A 17,834-nucleotide genomic window follows, 5' to 3' on the forward strand; every position below is an offset into this window, starting at 1 on the left:
CGTGCGTAGCACGGGTATCTCCCTAGTTAATTAAAAATACAAAACTAGAATATATTGGTTCGAAAGTATCCACCCCCCTGAGTTAATACTTGGTGGAAGCACCTTGACAGCAATTACAGCTGTGAGTCTGTTGGGATCGGTCTTTACCAACTTTGCACACATTGATTGGGCAATATTTGTCCACTGTTCATTTGTTCTGTTCTGTTCTGTTCATTTTGTTCAACTGTTCAATATTTGTCCATTTGTCTTCTGTACAAAACTGTTCAAATTCAGTCAAGTTGAATGGGGAGCGTTGATGGACAGCAGTCTTCAAGTCATACCACAAGCTTTTTGATTGCATTTAGGTTGGGGCTCTGACTGGGCCGTTCAAGAACATTTATCTTTCTGTTCCTTAGCCACTCGAGTGTAGCTTGGGCTGTGTGCTTCGGATCGTTGTCATGCTGAAAAGTGAACTTCCGTCCCAATTTCAGCTTTCTTGCAGAGGGCAGCAGGTTCTCCTCTGGAATTTCTCTGTATTTTGCTCCATCCATTTTCCCTTCTATCCTGGCAAGTGCCCCAGTCCCTGATGCTGAGAAACATCCCCATATTATGATGCTACCACCACCATGCTTCACAGTAGGGATGGTTTTCTTTGGGTGATGTGCTGTGCTGGGTTTGCACCAAACATAACGTTTTGCATTTAGACCAAAAATTTCCATCTTGGTTTCGTCAGAGTACAAAACTTTTTACCACATAGCTTCAGAATCTCCAGTGTTTTTTTGCATACCTCGAACAGGACGCAAGGTGGGTTTTTTTGAGTAATGGCTTCCTTCTTCCTACCCTCCCGTACATGCCAGACTTGTGGAGTGCTTGGGATATTGTTGTCGCATGCACACAGTGACCAGTCTTTGCCATAAAGGCCTGTAGCTCTTTCAAAGTTGACATTGGCCTCTTGGTGGCCTCTCTGATCAGTCTCCTCCTTGCTTTGTCATCCAGTTTGGAGGGACGGCCTGATCTAGGCAGGATCTTGGTTGTACCTTACGCCTTACACTTCTTAATGATTGACAGTGCTCCAAGGGATATTCAAGGACTTTGAAATATTTGTATACCCATCCCCTGATCTGTGCCTTTCCACAACTTTATCTCAGAGGTCTTTTGAAAGCTCATTGGTGCTCATGGTTGAGTCTTTGTTGCTGTGAAATGTACTACCCAGCAGAGGAGACCTACAGTAACAGCTGATTTTATTCTGAAATAATTAGAATCACTACAATTTAACACAGGTGGAGGCCAATTAACTTGGTGTGCAATTTTGAAGGTGATTGGTTATGCCTGAGCTAATGTACAATTGCTATTATAAGGGAGGTGGATACTTATCGAATGAAGATATTCTAGTTTTGTATTTTTAAATAATTTCCTGAAATTTGTAGAATCTGTTTTTCACTTGGAAGTTGTGGATTACGATGTGTAAATGAAAGTGGAAAAGTCTGATTTAATGCATCTTAATAGCAGGCTATGAAGCAACAAAAGGTGAAAAATTTGAAAGTGGGTGTAGACTTTCTATAGGCACTGTATAACCCTTGCCAAGAGAAAGCCTTGCAGCACCAACACTCTGAAGAGTTCAGTACATGAAATTTCCCCCTCCCTCCTGAAGGAAAATATATATCCCTGCTGCTACTTTTTACATCACACCAACCAATTAAGTAGCAAACAGACTTACATTCTCAGAAAATTTAGTCTCCTTCAAAACAATTACAATATTCTCTCGGGGAAGGAGAGGCCGTGAAAGGCTGAATGCAATAAAGAAAACTTTTCACCTCTGGGCCTGGACGTCAAAGGAGACAAAAATGCCCATGGCTTGCCGTCAAGGCCTTCAGTAAACCAATAGCTGTGGAAGTTCTCAAAACTGGATGTCACACTAACGGTTGTAGTATTAGCAAAAGCCTGCAGGCTATAAGGTTTACGTAGTAATGAAGCCGTGATCAATTACACCACAATTGGGAGACTTGGATCCATGGCTCTTTCAGTATGGCGGAGCATTGACATTTTAAAGTCTTCAGCATGTAATGAATTTGGAAGCTGATGAACGACTGAAACCTGAGGAAATCAATGAGGATTGAAAGAATTAGACTTTTATTCCGATGTGAAAATATTGGCTCTAATTAATCACATCCTTCATTAAAACTTCAGCATACTGGTGAACTACTCAAACCATCATCAAATAAACTTGCGAAAAGAATGAGATAATAGAACAGAAAACTATCAGACCTCAGGCCTATCAGTTTCAAGCTCACCTTAGATATCCTTTCGGCAAAGGTCATGTTGTGGACATTTAGCTCAAGTGCAGACAATTAGCTGCTCGGCCCCTACTTCCTCCCCCCTGCCTTATCCCCCAAGCAATGCCCCGGTTCTTCAGCGGAAATTACTTGGAGAAATGAGTTCACCAATTATTATGCTAAACAGTTGAAACCTGAAAAGGCCCAAGGCCAAAGGAAGCCTCCCCACTCGTGGAAGGAGAGAAATTCCCACAAGAAAACCATCCTTGTCAAACATATTGTATATTTTTATGAACTGCTTTCCTCATGCTGAAAGAAACTTTTTGAAGTTTTATCAATCCCCCAAAGGATATCAGGATCTAAAGGAAGGTCACAATCGGACGTGCAATTGGAACTCGGTACAAGTAGATGTTTGGGTTTGAGATTAACATGTTACCACATTAAATATTTATCTGAATGTCTATGCTGAAAAATATTGATTTATAATGATCAGCCTGGCGTTGGCTTAGCGGTTAGGGTGCCGGCTTGGGATCCTAGGATCCTGGGTTCGAATCCCGGTCGATCGCTGAATTAACGCCAGGGGGGTTGACTCAGCCTGTCATCCTTCCGAGGTCGGCAAATTGAGTACCAGCTTGCTGGGATGAATGATCACGGTGTGTACCCCGATTTAGAATAGGTACACCGTATCCCTGCGCATCATAAGAGGCAACCAAGGGTTGGCGTCAGGAAGGGCATCCGGCCATAAAAACATTGCCTCAAAAAGGGAACCATGATTGTCATGGGGCCCGGAAGGCTAACCCCTGCTCTAGCGGGGAAAATGGCCTTAAAACGATCATTCATATTTTTTTAATAATGATCATTCCTTTCATTCTACAAACAAGCAATACTTTAACATTGATTGCTTTGAATGGAGAAACAATATTTAATATTTAAACAGAACCCATTCCCTCCATTCCCATCCAAACTACGATCTACCTTCCAACATCCTCAGCCCTTTGTTTGAAGATACATAATCGTTGGACCACTTTTCCCCATTCATAATTACTCAAACCACCATCTCCTGAAATCTGCCAATTGCCTTTTTATATATATATATATAGATATATATATATATATATATTTTAAACAGAGATCAAGGCTCATGAAAGAGTGACAACAGAGGGCTGAAACGTCAATTCATCAACAATTTAGCAGAAGGGGAATGGCAAACGATGAGAGGATAATTGGATAAGGAAGGAACAGACAGGAAACATTGAAGTTGGGACATTTGGGAAGAACAAAGGAACAGAGGGGGTAAGTAGACAAAGGAGACGTGAGCAGACAGGAAAGCTGTCAAACGGTACATTTGAGAAAAATGCAGGTGAGCTGGAGACAAAACTCAATGAGACAAGAATATTTGTGAAATACATCCATAAAATATAGTTATATAGCCATAAATGTATCTTTTAATAGGTCTGTAAAATTGTAGTGTTGTAACGTAGCCATAAAGAATTTGTAAAATTACACTGATATGTTTGCTCAATGAGCCTTAAAGGCAAGGAAAATCAATTTGTCAAATAAATGATTTGCAATTAATCGTATGTTCAAACAAAATCTCAGTAAAATCTAATATATTTTTATATAGATATATATCTTATTATAATAGAGCAAACGTATATGGTTATGTATGTCACTATGTTGATATATGCCGAAAACGTCTTCTTCTTCTTCAAATAAAATTACCACCCTCTTAATTAACCCTCTTAATTGCGTTAAGACGGCTGAGACCCCTCAGACCTTTGACGACCCTTTAATTCACCCAAGATGCTTCAGACCACCAAGACCCCTGCATACCCAAAATACCCTGAAGACCCCAAAGACCCAAAACACCCCAAAGACCCAAAATACCCTTCAAGGTCCTGAGGCTCAAAAAGACCCTGAATACCAAAAAACCCAAAAGACCCCGAAGACCCAAAACACCCCGAAGACCCAAAACACCCCGAAGACCCAAAACACCCCGAAGACCCAAAACACCCCGAAGACCCAAAACACCCCGAAGACCCAAAACACCCCGAAGACCCAAGACACCCCGAAGACCCAAGACACCCCGAAGACCCAAGACACCCCGAAGACCCAAGACACCCCGAAGACCCAAGACACCCCGAAGACCCAAGACACCCCGAAGATCCAAGACACCCCGAAGACCCAAGACACCCCGAAGACCCAAGACACCCCGAAGACCCAAGACACCCCGAAGACCCAAGACACCACGAAGACCCAAGACACCCCGAAGACCCAAGACACCCCGAAGACCCAAGACATCCCGAAGACCCAAGACACCCCGAAGACCCAAGACACCCCGAAGACCCAAGACACCCCGAAGACCCAAGACACCCCGAAGACCCAAAACACCCAGAAAACCCAAAACACCCCGACGATCCAAAAGACCCTGAAGACCAAAAATACCCTGAAGACCCAAAAGACCCTGAAGACCCAAAAAGACCCAAATACCCTTAAAGACCAAGAAGAACCAAAAGACCCTTATTACCCAAAAGCCCCTGAAGACCCAAAATACACCGAAGACCCTTAAGACCCAAAAGCCTCTGAAGACACCAAAGACCCAAAAGACCCTGAAGACACAAAACACCTCAAAGGCCCAAAATACCCTTAAAGGTCCAGAGAATCCAAAATATCCTGAAGACCCAAATGGCCCCGAAGACCCAAAACACCATGAAGACCCAAAAGACACCGAAATGGTCAAAGATGCCTACCCCTCTGAAAGGAGGTGTGGTGAGGCGCGCGGAGCACGCCGTCACGCTTGTGTATATAATTTGATATACATATTTTACATATACATATATGAGGTTTTTTTTTAAAGGTCATATACTGTATTTACAAAGGATATTGGAATATAACACATTTGTATTCAACCAGCCACCCACCTTTAAATCCCCCCCTCCTCTTTTTTTAATCGAGTCCTAAAAGAACCTCCTACAAAAGCAATGGGAGAAATATCCACGAGATAATTATCTGGGACATGCCCTCGGATCATGATTAGGTAAAGCCTGATTAGTTCATCATGCAGTGTGCAGACGTGCTCGTGTGAAACTCACTCGTGTGACAGACTCGCAGAGTTTGTAGTAGACCCGGATTGACACGAGGGCGATGCAAGCCCCCACGTCTTGGAAAGCCAAAAAAAAGCCCTTCTTTGTTAACTGGACCAGACTACGCTCCTCCGTGTTCAGCTTCATAATTCGGCCACCAAGGTCAATCTCTGTGAAGCTCTCATCGGCTGCGATAGTGTCCACCTTGGTGTAGTCAGACACCCTAATGTGTGGAACCTTCTCGTTGTCTGACTCCTGGTAGAACAGGTTGAATGTCTCCTTGCAGGTTCCAGGGATGCCGGGGATGCTGTTGCAATCACGCAGAGTGAACTTAAGTTCCACAAAAACGCGCTGTGCACCTTGCCGTGAGATCCAGCCTGTACGCAGCCAGTTGTTCTGGTTCGCTTCCATTACGTGGCACGCCTGATACGTCCTGATCGGTGTGTAAGACTCGTCATATCCACTGATTTCTTCCCACTGTAACAACACATCAAAGTATAGATATTAGTAATAACAAGTACAATAGTCAGGATTAAGTAAGAACAAGATTAACCAATGACAAACTGCTGCTACTTTATTATTTTTTGCAGCTTCCTTGCACTTCTTACATATTTGTTTTTCCAAAAAAAAAAGGTCTTGGAAGACCGACTCATTCATAGACCATAGGCATTTAAGTGCCAATGCCAAGTTGCTTTGACTTTCAAATAAATACATCATTTTACCCACAGTTTCCCTCCTCAATTTGCATGTGATGTCATGGTGATTCATAGCTTTCAGACCAGCACCGGATGGGCGTTTCTTGAAAAACCAATTTAATCTCTCTGATGAGGGACGTAAGTGCGAAACAGCTCTTCACAATGGAAGACCGTCGCAAACTACCCGTTAACGAGACCTGCGAATACCGCTTACGAGACAACACATGTACTGTATGCTAAACCTATTTGGTAGGTAGACTCCCAGAAAACACTTGTAAATCTTATTGGTCACAGTGCAAGCAGTATAAGCTTTGAAGCGAAATGTCGGGTGAACTGCAGTCCGAGCAAGCCTTGTGTGCTCCTTCATTCATTATGAACGAGCACGCAATCACAAAAGCCTGGCCCTGGCCGTGCCACGGGCCAATGACTTCTTGCTATATACGTCCGTTTCCAAAAACTGCTTTGACTTTTGTTTCGAGCTCTCTGCTCGACTTTACAATGAGTGAAGGGTTTCATTGGAAAAGATTTCACTGATGGGTATCAAATTACACGCATTTCAATATTATTATTATCGCATACCACAGCAGTTGTAATTTTGAATATGACCCTTCTTGAATACTATTTCACAAGCAATTCATTGTAATCCCGGGTAGAATATGCCGTAAAAGCTGAGCAAATACAACAGCCTTGGGCACTTGCCAGTTATGCTATAAATGTCAAAGGAAGGTTGCACTTGGCGCATGTTGTTGAACAAAGCTAACTGCTGTGCAATGCTAGATATGAGAAAATGTTACAATACGGCTACGTTTCACATCCTTAACATTGATGTCTGACCCGCGTTACAATGAACTTTGTCTTGATTGCAAAACTGTCGGTCAATACATCAGGCGAAAAAAAAAACCAAAAACAAAAACATGACCGATAATAGGAAACCAGTTTCAAAAATCTTGTTAGTAATTACTACTCTATCTCCATTCTCAGAATCACCAAAGGCTTTTTTCTTCGCTGTTGCCGCAATGCTACATCTGGTACATGATCAAACTCTTGCAGCAAACAATGCACCCTGCCAATGCTATGATATTTTCAATTTTTGGTCTTTGTTGGGTGCCATATAATTTGGAAAGAAATGAAGTGGGTGGACTAAAAGGTTAGCAGAAGGGAAAGAAAAAGTAAGGTAGGGGAGTGAGTTGAAGAGATGAGGAAAATAATGTTCGAGGAGATGGGCATAAAAGAAGGAAAAAAAAAAATAGGGGATGCACAAATTGAAGAGATGAGATGAGACCAAATTGAAGAGATGAGGAAAAGAATGTTCGAGGAGATGGGCATAAAAGAAGGGAAAAAAATAAATAGGGGATGCACAAATTGAAGAGATGAGATGAGACCAAATTGAAGAGATGAGGAAAAGAATGTTCGAGATGGGCATAAAAGAAGGGAAAAAAATTAATAGGGGATGCACAAATTGAAGAGATGAGATGAGACCAAATTGAAGAGATGAGGAAAAGAATGTTCGAGATGGGCATAAAAGAAGGGAAAAAAATAAATAGGGGATGCACAAATTGAAGAGATGAGATGAGACCAAATTGAAGAGATGAGGAAAAGAATGTTCGAGATGGGCATAAAAGAAAGGAAAAAAATTAATAGGGGATGCACAAATTGAAGAGATGAGATGAGACCAAATTGAAGAGATGAGGAAAAGAATGTTCGAGATGGGCATAAAAGAAGGGAAAAAAATAAATAGGGGATGCACAAATTGAAGAGACTAGGGCATGCCCGTACTATATATAAGCTAGGACGTGCCCGTACGTGGGTGCCCGTTCCTTGCAAAAAAAAAAAAACTGCAAAAAAAAAACAATGGTTTGGTCCATTCGCAACGACCACAGAACCCCCCCCCCCTCTATTTACATGAATGGTTTGGTCCATTCGCAAAGCCAAAGCGAACGACCACAGAACCCCCCCCCCCCCCTCTATTTACATGAATGGTTTGGTCCATTCGCAAAGCCAAAGCGAACGACCACAGAACCCCCCCCCCCCCTCTATTTACATGAATGGTTTGGTCCATTCGCAACGGCAAAGCGAACGGCGAACGGCTAAATCGCCATAGCTCGGTAAGTACTTGTCCGATTAATTTCAAACCTTGAAAAGGCACATCCTCGGGTCCCCAGCAATATACCTGGCAAGTTTCAAGTATATCGGACCGGTAGTTGTCGAGAAACAGCGGTCACAGACAAACGTACAGACGTACAGACGTACAGAGATTACTGGAATCATGCCCGTACTATATATATGCCCGTACTATATATCTATCTAAAATTATATCCCCCCCCTCTATTTACATGAAATGGTTTGGTCCATTCGCAACGCCAAAGCGAACGGCGAACGGCTTGCGAGTACAGTGACAATCCCCCCCCCCCTCTATTTACATGAAATGGTTTCGTCCATTCGCAACGACCACAGAACCCCCCCCCCCCCTCTATTTACATGGAATGGTTTGGTCCATTCGCAACGCCGGCACACGCGATCGTTCGCTGCTCTCTGATTGGTTGAATCGTTTTTTGGACATAGCTCGGTAAGTAATTGTCCGATTAATATGAAACCTTGAAAAGGCACATCCTCGGGTCCCCAGCAATATACCTGGCAAGTTAAAAGTATATCGGACCCGTGGTTGTCGAGAAACAGCGGTCACAGACAGACAAACGTACAAACGTACAAACGTACAGAGATTACTGGAATTATAGATAGATGAGATGAGACCAAATTGAAGAGATGAGGAAAAGAATGTTCGAGATGGGCATAAAAGAAGGGAAAAAAATTAATAGGGGATGCACAAATTGAAGAGATGAGATGAGACCAAATTGAAGAGATGAGGAAAAGAATGTTCGAGATGGGCATAAAAGAAGGGAAAAAAATTAATAGGGGATGCACAAATTGAAGAGATGAGATGAGACCAAATTGAAGAGATGAGGAAAAGAATGTTCGAGATGGGCATAAAAGAAGGGAAAAAAATTAATAGGGGATGCACAAATTGAAGAGATGAGATGAGACCAAATTGAAGAGATGAGGAAAAGAATGTTCGAGGAGATGGGCATAAAAGAAGGGAAAAAAATAAATAGGGGATGCACAAATTGTCAAAAGCGGGAAATAAAGTGGTTAGAGACGAGGTGGAATAACGGACAAATTACCAGTATATACGCAGTTCATTCTTAAAGTGAGTGATCTCTCGAATCCATGTGAAAGTAGGGACTCTGACCCGATTTAACAGAATTCAACGCAAGGTCTGACCTTTTTATATGGATAAAATGGACATTTTGCACGGTTGTGCATAAAAAGAGTTGTTTTTTCGAGCATATTGGCTGTATTGAGCTGTGAAACAAAGGCTGGTGTCAGTTTTACTTTTGTTTTAGCTGCAGCTGCAAGCAGCCCACGGCACTGCTCTCTATTAGATGCAGTGAGTGGAGAAAGTGAGTGCAGGCCCCAGAGGCAAACCGCACCAGCCATACGAGCTCATTCTTGAACACGCCCTGTCTCACTTTTCCAAAAACTTCTCAGGATCCTTCTATTTATCCAAAAACTGCTTTGCTTGGTTTTACCTTTTATCCACTGCTGCCCTTTCTGTGTATCTACAAAAAGCAATGAAACAACTGGATATAACTTCCGTAACGATAAAAAATGTAACCGTTGCTCATAAAACATAAAGCAACGTAACAGTGATTTCTTGAAAGTACAGCAACATATAGATTATAATAACACTGATTAGTATTGAAACTGAATATATAAAGTTCAAGTTGAATCATTGAGACAAAGTGCTGTAATTATTTTGTACTCCACACTAAAGGTTGTCCGTTTCTTTTTCCCCGACATTTTAAACGTTGACAAAGTCTGCTGTAATTGCTCGGATCTGCACGTCAGGGAGTTAGCCTCGAATGTAGTTTAGGCAATTGTAACCAGTTCCTGACGTTCAATGTAATTGCATTATTCTGCCAGGAGAATGCTGAGGTGGATGGAGTATCATTCTGAGGATTTGGTTACGGCATGGGGGTTCAGGGTGCATTGTTTTTGTGAAATTTCTTCAAGCAAGAACGTGCTATTTACACGCCATTCTTCGCTTTGTCAGTAAAAAGTGACATTTTATTGGGCTCCATGATGGTGTTTTGTAGTAGCAACATGACTTTCATTGGAGAATTACCCTCCCAGTGCACATATATTTCAATATATAACAGGATAAAAGGCCAAAAGGCTTGATTTCTGTATTTAATGGCTGCCCCCGCTGCCCTGCTGCTGGTTCATTAGCTTTCCACCATCCATCACATTGCACTACCATGAGCCTCGACCTTATAAGTAAAATTAAATAAATAAAGGCTCATTATTTCATCCAATTTAGTCCAAACTAACTAAATGCTTCTCTTTCAAGTCACCATAACTTCAAGCCTGGTGTTGGCTTAGCGGCTAGGGTGCCGGCTTGGGATCCTAGGATCCTGAGTTTGAATCCCGGTCGATCGTTGAATTAACGCCAGAATGATTGACTCAGCCTGTCATCCTTCAGAGGTCGGCAAATTGAGTACCACTGGTAATCGGGGCACTGCATCAGCGGCACAAACGCGCTTCCAGAAAAATGATGCAACCAGCATCCAACTCAGGATCCTAGGATCCCAAGCCAGCAACTTAACCACTAAGCCAACACCAGACATATATTAGTCTTCGGTGATTTTACCTAAGAACACTGCTCTTATCGCTCGTTTCTTACATACCAAAGTCAAACTTGCTTTTGTTAAATGCTCACATAAAACTAACTTTCTTGAATGCGCCATGTCGGAAAATGAGTTTATGCAAAGGTAAAAGTGGAAGCGCTAGGTTGTAGACAAGTGAATTGAGGGAAAAAATATCAGGACGTATCACTCAGTACCACTCAGGAATGATGGAAAGTATAGGAGAGGTGGATAGAGAAGGAAACAATGCTCGTGGGAAAATGGCGAATAATGTGAGGGGAGAGGTTGAGGTGTATGGATGGATGGGGAAGAAGGAAGTGGTCCATCCTGAATGCATATGTAATAAATTGATGATCTCGAATGGATGGGGGAATAATGTATATGTATCTTAGAGAGGTTAGGGGGGAGAAGGAGGGAGGAGGACTCAAACATTCCATCCAAACACACCAAACACAGGGCCTGAAATAAAGATGTGTACAACGGTCAGCCAGAGTCGCTCTAATCCACCACCGTGCATCCATCACCACCATGATACACACAACAAGCAACTTAACAAGTAACAACAGAATAACTCGAACGACACTCGCATAGTCTTGCCTCGCACACTTTTAAAACGCATAGTCTTGCCTCACACATTAATGTTCAACAAAAATACCATCGTTAACTGAACACACTACTATTATGGCACACTGATAGTATTGCCCATATACCAGTACCATCCATGCACCCTATTATGTCACATCGTTTCTTTGCATGGGTTATGAACGTCATACATCTAATTATTCACTCACGTTGGGTCATAAATCAGATACATGAAACTTCAAATATTTCGGATAAAGATTGCAATTCAACCATTTAATGGGTGGAATACTTCACCGATGGCATCACCGTTATCACCTTATATGCCCCATGTGATTTTGATGACATATGTCAAGTTTCAATTTATTTCATTGAGCAGATTTGGAGAAAATTATATCCAATTTTTTCCTTTAACCTAATATGGCTACATACCACACGGCCTATGATGTCATAGTTAGTAATAAAATATTCTCTATGGGAAGTCTCTCCTATGTTTGAAGTTTTGCATTGATCGGACAAGAGGTTGCAGAGAAAACCATTTTTAAAGCTAAAATATATAGATGTGGAGTCGTGGACACACAGAGACACACAGACAGACAGGGGCATTGCGATAGTCAGGCATCCGATTCGGGCGAGACTAATAACTACCCGTAACCCAAGCAATGCCAGATATAGACATCAATGGAATTAATTACCAGCTTGTACATAACAGTGGAGTCAGTTGTTACCAATCCATCACGAGGTCAGCATGTTTGATGTGCAGATGTACAAATAGCTCTTGGATTAAGCTGGGGCAAAATGCACCTGTTGGAAAGGGTGGTGAAAATGCTCTCACCTTCCTCCCCGACTCGCCCCTGTTTCCAAGCCACTGCTACTTGGTTCTGGTTACATGTTCAGTATCCTGAACTTGTGCATGTTGGGGGTCTTTAGCTTAGAATATAGTGAGTGAATTCAAAAGAAAAATGCTCAACAAACTTAACAAAAGAACTGCGGAGGATTATGTATTTGAGGAAGGGGAGTGAGGGCCTGCCCTTAGCTTACTCAAACAAGTACTATTTGTATACATCACGTCTATAACGAAATCTTGGTTCGGCGAATATGGAAGCAAAAAAATTAAATTAATGCCAAAAGCCCTTCCTTGTTTTAAAATAAATTTCATTACACAACCCACTCTGAGTCTAATGTCCTTAATGGCAAACTTTACACTCACCGACACTCATTTGTCACCAACTTATCCTGCCCATAAAATAGTCTGGGTGCAAGGCCACAGGCATTCCTGCTAGACCATCACGATTCAACAGCTCACCACAATCTGAAGTTCTTATTCGCGCTACCGCCGCTAACTTTATACATCTGTTCCTCCAATTCATATTTGATACGTCATCATATAAACATCCCATGCCTTGTTTATTCATTAACTAGATCTGATCATCTCCACTTTATAACGACAGACACAATTCATGGCAAAAGCACTTTGACACATTGGAAATTGAAAACTAAAAACACAAGATCCAAAAATACGTCAATTTTTCAGGAATTCATTCCACTAAAGGGAATTCTTTTTAAAATACAAAAGCTATTTGGCTAGACATAGTTTATTCAGCTGTCCTGAAACAACTTTGAAAACCTCCTGAAGTAGTGTTGGCAGGAACAGAAAACGTGGTTATGGTACTGATATAAAAAAACAGCTCTTGTGAAAACACTATTGAAATTTTTGCATTGAAGAGTTAATGCAGCCAATGACATTAAATAAGTTTTAAAAAGCCAAAGGTGGACTGCAGAATGAAGAACTAGTCTTGCTAGAGATCGTTAGTTACCTCTGCCACCAAAGGTGGTTCATGGTTACCGAAGGTGGACAGAGGTTATGTTTTCACCCGTGTTTGTTACTTGGCCAAAAAAAATAAAAAAATTTTTTGACAAATATGTTGATCACTCATACTTGCCTACAAGTCGCAATTTCAAACTGATCTTCACAAAACTTAAACAAATGGTAGAGTTCGTGGTTCGACAGAATCCTATTTATTTTTGAAGTCAAAAGGTCAAATAGGCCAAAGGTCAACCACTTTTTTCAAATGTCTCAAATCCTCAATTTTCATCCTATCGACTTGAAATTTGAATAGGATTTATTTATCAGCAAACTGAATTCAGCCACCAAATATTTTGGTGGTCAGCATAGACCAAAAGGTCAACATATGCCAAAAGGTCAACAACCTTTTCAAATTTCTAAAATCCTCAATTTCCATCCAATTGACTTGAAATGTTAACAGGATTTTCACACCAGTTTAGTGAATTCAATCACCAATTATTTTTGAGGTCAACATCGGCCAAAAGGTCAACATAGACCAAATTTCAAAAATTGTCAATTTTCATCGGATTAACTTAAAATTTGAAGACGATTTGCATATCAGATCATTGAATTCAACCACCAATTCGTTTTGAGGTCAAAAGGATGCTCTACTGTGTGCCATTCTACTTTGTTCTCTTTTTACAAGTGTCACTCTAGGAGTGATTTTTTCCTTTGTCTGTTTGTCTGTGAGCAGGATATCTCAAAAAGTTATGGACTGATTCAGATTAAACTTGGTGGACAGGTTGGGTGTTTGACAAGAATGAATGTATTCAATTTTGGTGAAGATTGGAATCTTGTTCTGGATACGATAATTTTTTTTATTTTTAAGTCATTTTTTTAAAGTTTTCCCTCTCTCTACCCCTCTTGTATCCCCCTCCCTTTATTACATGTTCTATATCTTAGCTCTTACATGAGCCTCGACCTAGCATACCAAAAAATAGCAATAATTAAAAAAAATTCACCATTGAGAGATCGGGCCAAAAACGATATATAGCCTGTTATTTCAAAAAGTTAGGGACAGATTCGGACGAAACTTGGTGAAAGAGTTGAGTAGGTGACAAGAACAACCTGATTAGATTTTGGTTGAGGTACAGTTGCAGATCTGGCCTATCAGTGGGATACAAAACAAACTGTGCAGCCTTGGTTTTTATCTGCGTCAGCAGCCAGGTAAATGAGTGGAAGGAATCAACAGGATGTTGATCTCAGCATACGAAGATTCTTTGGCTGCGATGAGGGTTTAGGTCCCAGAACATCAGCTTATCCTTGCTTCCCGTAGTGGTTAGTAGACTTGGGCCAATGTTTTGTCCTTTCCATCCATCAAGATAGACTACCTTAAAATGTAGCATCTCCAGGAGCACACATGGAAGTGATGCGTGTTCATAGAGTGGAATGGTGTTCATGGCAAGTCATGAATGGTTTCGAGGTTAAGAACCAATCCTGGACAGGTCGTCAAAATGTGTGTGCATGTGTATACGGCACCATTTGTACCATATACATTGCTGGAATGTACACTAAAATATTGCTGGGAATAGAACCCCCACCAATTAGAACAATACAGGAAAGCTTTACCCGCCCCACCACCGAGCTGCTCCACATGGAATTCCAAAAGAATTTAAAATGTTAGCAGATTTGAAACAACAAAAAAAATGAAGAACAAATAAACAGGAATTGCACTGCCCAAACAAAAAAACATTGGTGAACAGATCTGCTGACTAAACGTTGTTGCTAAAAGCAAAATGTATATTGTACTGGTTTGCTGAAGCTGCAGTATGTGTTATCTGATTTGTATTTCTACAGCCATATGGAGGGAGATGCACAGCACTATGGAACTTTTAATCACAAACATATTCTGTAAGAATGGTTTGCAAGAATGCGAGGGAATGCATCTCAGATCACACATGGGATGCTCAGCTTTCTTTACTCAATCGCCATACAATGTTTATCAAAATAAAAACTGGTACCACAATGTGGAGTTCTAATACCACAATGTGAAGTTCTTAGTCTGGGGACTAACCTGGTTCTACCAGCTAATTTTCATAATGTTTGAGATAATAAATTGTATTTTTTTCCTATAGGGTCAAAGGCTCATGGAGGAGCTGCGACTGAAATCAATCACACATGTAGACAAATACTCGAGACAAAACTGGCCTCGAGTTCAAACAAACACAGCCGCTGAGCTTGAGGGAAGTGACATAAATAACTTCCTGGGGTACCAACCATGCCATCTTTTTGATGTTGCTTTACTCTCAGGACTTAGTGGGACAATTAAGAATACATTGTATCCCCCCCCCCCCCCCCCTCTCCCCCATGGATGCCAACCTATCTGGTTTGTCTTTGTTCTATCCTCTGAATACCGAGCATCAATAAAGGACGTACCATGTACCGTTTTAAAAGTCTTTTTGGTTTTTTATTTATTTATACATTGATGTGAGGCTCAGATGGCGAAGTTTGCACATATATCATCTGCAGGTCAAATACACTATGAGACATCAGGATATCGACCACATATTAATTAGACGGACATTAGTAGTCAATTCATAACACACATTGTATAAGCGGTTCAAATGCAGGTTTCCGACATCATAAGAGAGGTCCAGATGGGAAAAACAGCAGGATAACATTTATTCAAAAGGCAGATTTGCTATTTGATTAAGTTTTGTTGCACCGTGAAGTTAGTCTTTTCTGATTAAAGTGTCACAAAATCTGAGTAAAACTGAATTATACTCCATTTTTGATAACAGAAAATACTGAGAAAGCAATAAGGGTTCGGACTACTGGAATGAATATGAATTTGATCAATAGAATCATTTGCAACTTTGGTAAAGCATTAATTTTCAACATTTCTAGCAAGTAATTCATAAACAACCATCAATCTGCACTGGTGAAATTTTTTTTTTTTTTTTTTTTTTTTGTACACAGGATCGAGGCTCGTGAAAGAGCTAACATTAATCACACAAAAAAAATCAAACACACAAAACATATAATAAGGGTAGAGGTAGACAAGATGTGGTGAGAAGGGGAAGCACACAAACACAACATTTGAGAGCAGGGACATCGGGAGATCTGTGGGAGGGCTTGGGGGGAGGAGGCATGGGAAGGGGGGGAGGGGTGGGAGAAGTATAAAACACAAGGACACTGCAAGGACTTCCAGGAAGGAAGTTGGTATTTAAAAAAAAAGAATCTGGGGTGAAATTAGCGGGGTAGAAAAGATCAAGGTTTTGAATGGGGGAAGATAAGAGATAGTGGTGAACAGCTGTTTTAAAGACCTGGAGGGAGGAGTGGGATTGAACAGAGTGAGGGAGTTTGTTCCAGAGGTCGGAGAAAAGAGGAATGAAGGAGTGAAGGTGAGCAGAGAGTCTTGATTTTGTCAGTTTAACCATAAGAGGGTTGCAGGCAGATCTTGTGCGACTTGCAGGAATATTTGGGGGACAGAGCCCAGAGAGAGCTGGGGGAGCAAGGCCGGAGAGGAGTCGGTAGAAGACAGAAAGCCCACCAACCTGCCTGCGGTGAGTAAGTGAAAGGCCCTCGGAGTTAGCTTCATCGCAGGAGATTCCAATGATTCTAAAAGCTTTGGTTTCAACAGCGTGAAGCCGAGCTAGGTGTGAGGCAGGAGCACCGGCCCAGAGGGGAGAACAGTATTCCATTCAGCTGCGGTTGAAAGCCTTGTATGTGGTGAGGAGCTCAAGTGTGCCAAGGAAGGACTTCGCACGACGGAGGATGCCAAGTTGGCGACTGGCTTTGGAGGCCAGATTTGAAATGTGGTTTTCCCAGGAAAGATCATGGCAGATTGTGAGACCCAAAAGCTTGAGTGACAGAACTTCATGGAGAGGATTATTCAGAAAGTGGATGGGAGGGTTGTCCAGTCGGTCTTTTCGGAGAGACATCGTAAGAGTGTGAGATTTGTCAGGATTGAAAGACATGTTCCACTTGTTTGACCAATCTGTGATTTTGTCCAGGTCTGCAGAGAGTGAGGAGGCTGCAGACTGCCGATCTGAGGGATGAGGAATGGAGCGGCAGAGAGTGGAGTCATCAGCAAAGAAATAGAGAGAATTTTCAAGAGAGTCAGAGAGATCATTGATGAAGACCAGAAAAAGCACAGGGCCCAGAACACTGCCTTGGGGAACTCCAGCCTGAACAGGAAGCGGAGATGAGAGAAACCCATTCAGGGCCACACGTTGACTTCGACTAGAGAGGAAATCCGCAAGCCAAGCATGGAGATTTCCATGGATACAATAGGAGAGTTTGGTGAGCAGAGAGGGGTGCCAGACCGTACCGAAGGCACGTGAAATGTCAAGGGAGACTGCTCTAATTTCCTGTTTGGCATTGAGGACCTCCATCCATTGTTGACAGCAGAAGCAGCATGTCCAGAGTAGAGTGACCTGGTCTGAAACCAAATTGATGATCAGAGATCAAGCCATTGGAGAAGAGGAAAGATTTCATATCCGAAGCAATGATGGATGCATGACTTTGCTGATAATTGGGAGAAGGCTGATTGTTAATAATTGCCATAACTCCAGTGTGCTGTACAACTAGCAGCTCCATGGTATTACCTGCCATGGTTATAAGCTGATGTACAACTAGCAGCTCCATGGTATTAACTGCCATGGTTACAATCTGATGTAGAACTAGCAGCTCCATGGTATTAACTGCCATGGTTACAAGCTGCTGAAGAACGA

The 17,834-nt window shown here is 41.7% G+C and overlaps 1 protein-coding gene across 1 annotated transcript in view; it reads right to left on the reverse strand.

The window, feature by feature from the left end:
• Positions 1–17,834, reverse strand: part of LOC137417476 (ephrin type-A receptor 4) — a 137,636-nt gene that overhangs the window by 81,987 nt on the left and 37,815 nt on the right. The window contains exon 3 of the mRNA XM_078780090.1: positions 5,345–5,812. Within this exon, the coding sequence (XP_078636216.1) occupies positions 5,345–5,812 (468 nt within the window). The remainder of the gene's footprint in view (positions 1–5,344; positions 5,813–17,834) is intronic.

This window comes from Myxine glutinosa, chromosome 6 (genome assembly GCF_964187855.1).
Source record: "Myxine glutinosa chromosome 6, kmMyxGlut1.1, whole genome shotgun sequence".
In the NCBI taxonomy this organism is placed as follows: domain Eukaryota; kingdom Metazoa; phylum Chordata; class Myxini; order Myxiniformes; family Myxinidae; genus Myxine; species Myxine glutinosa.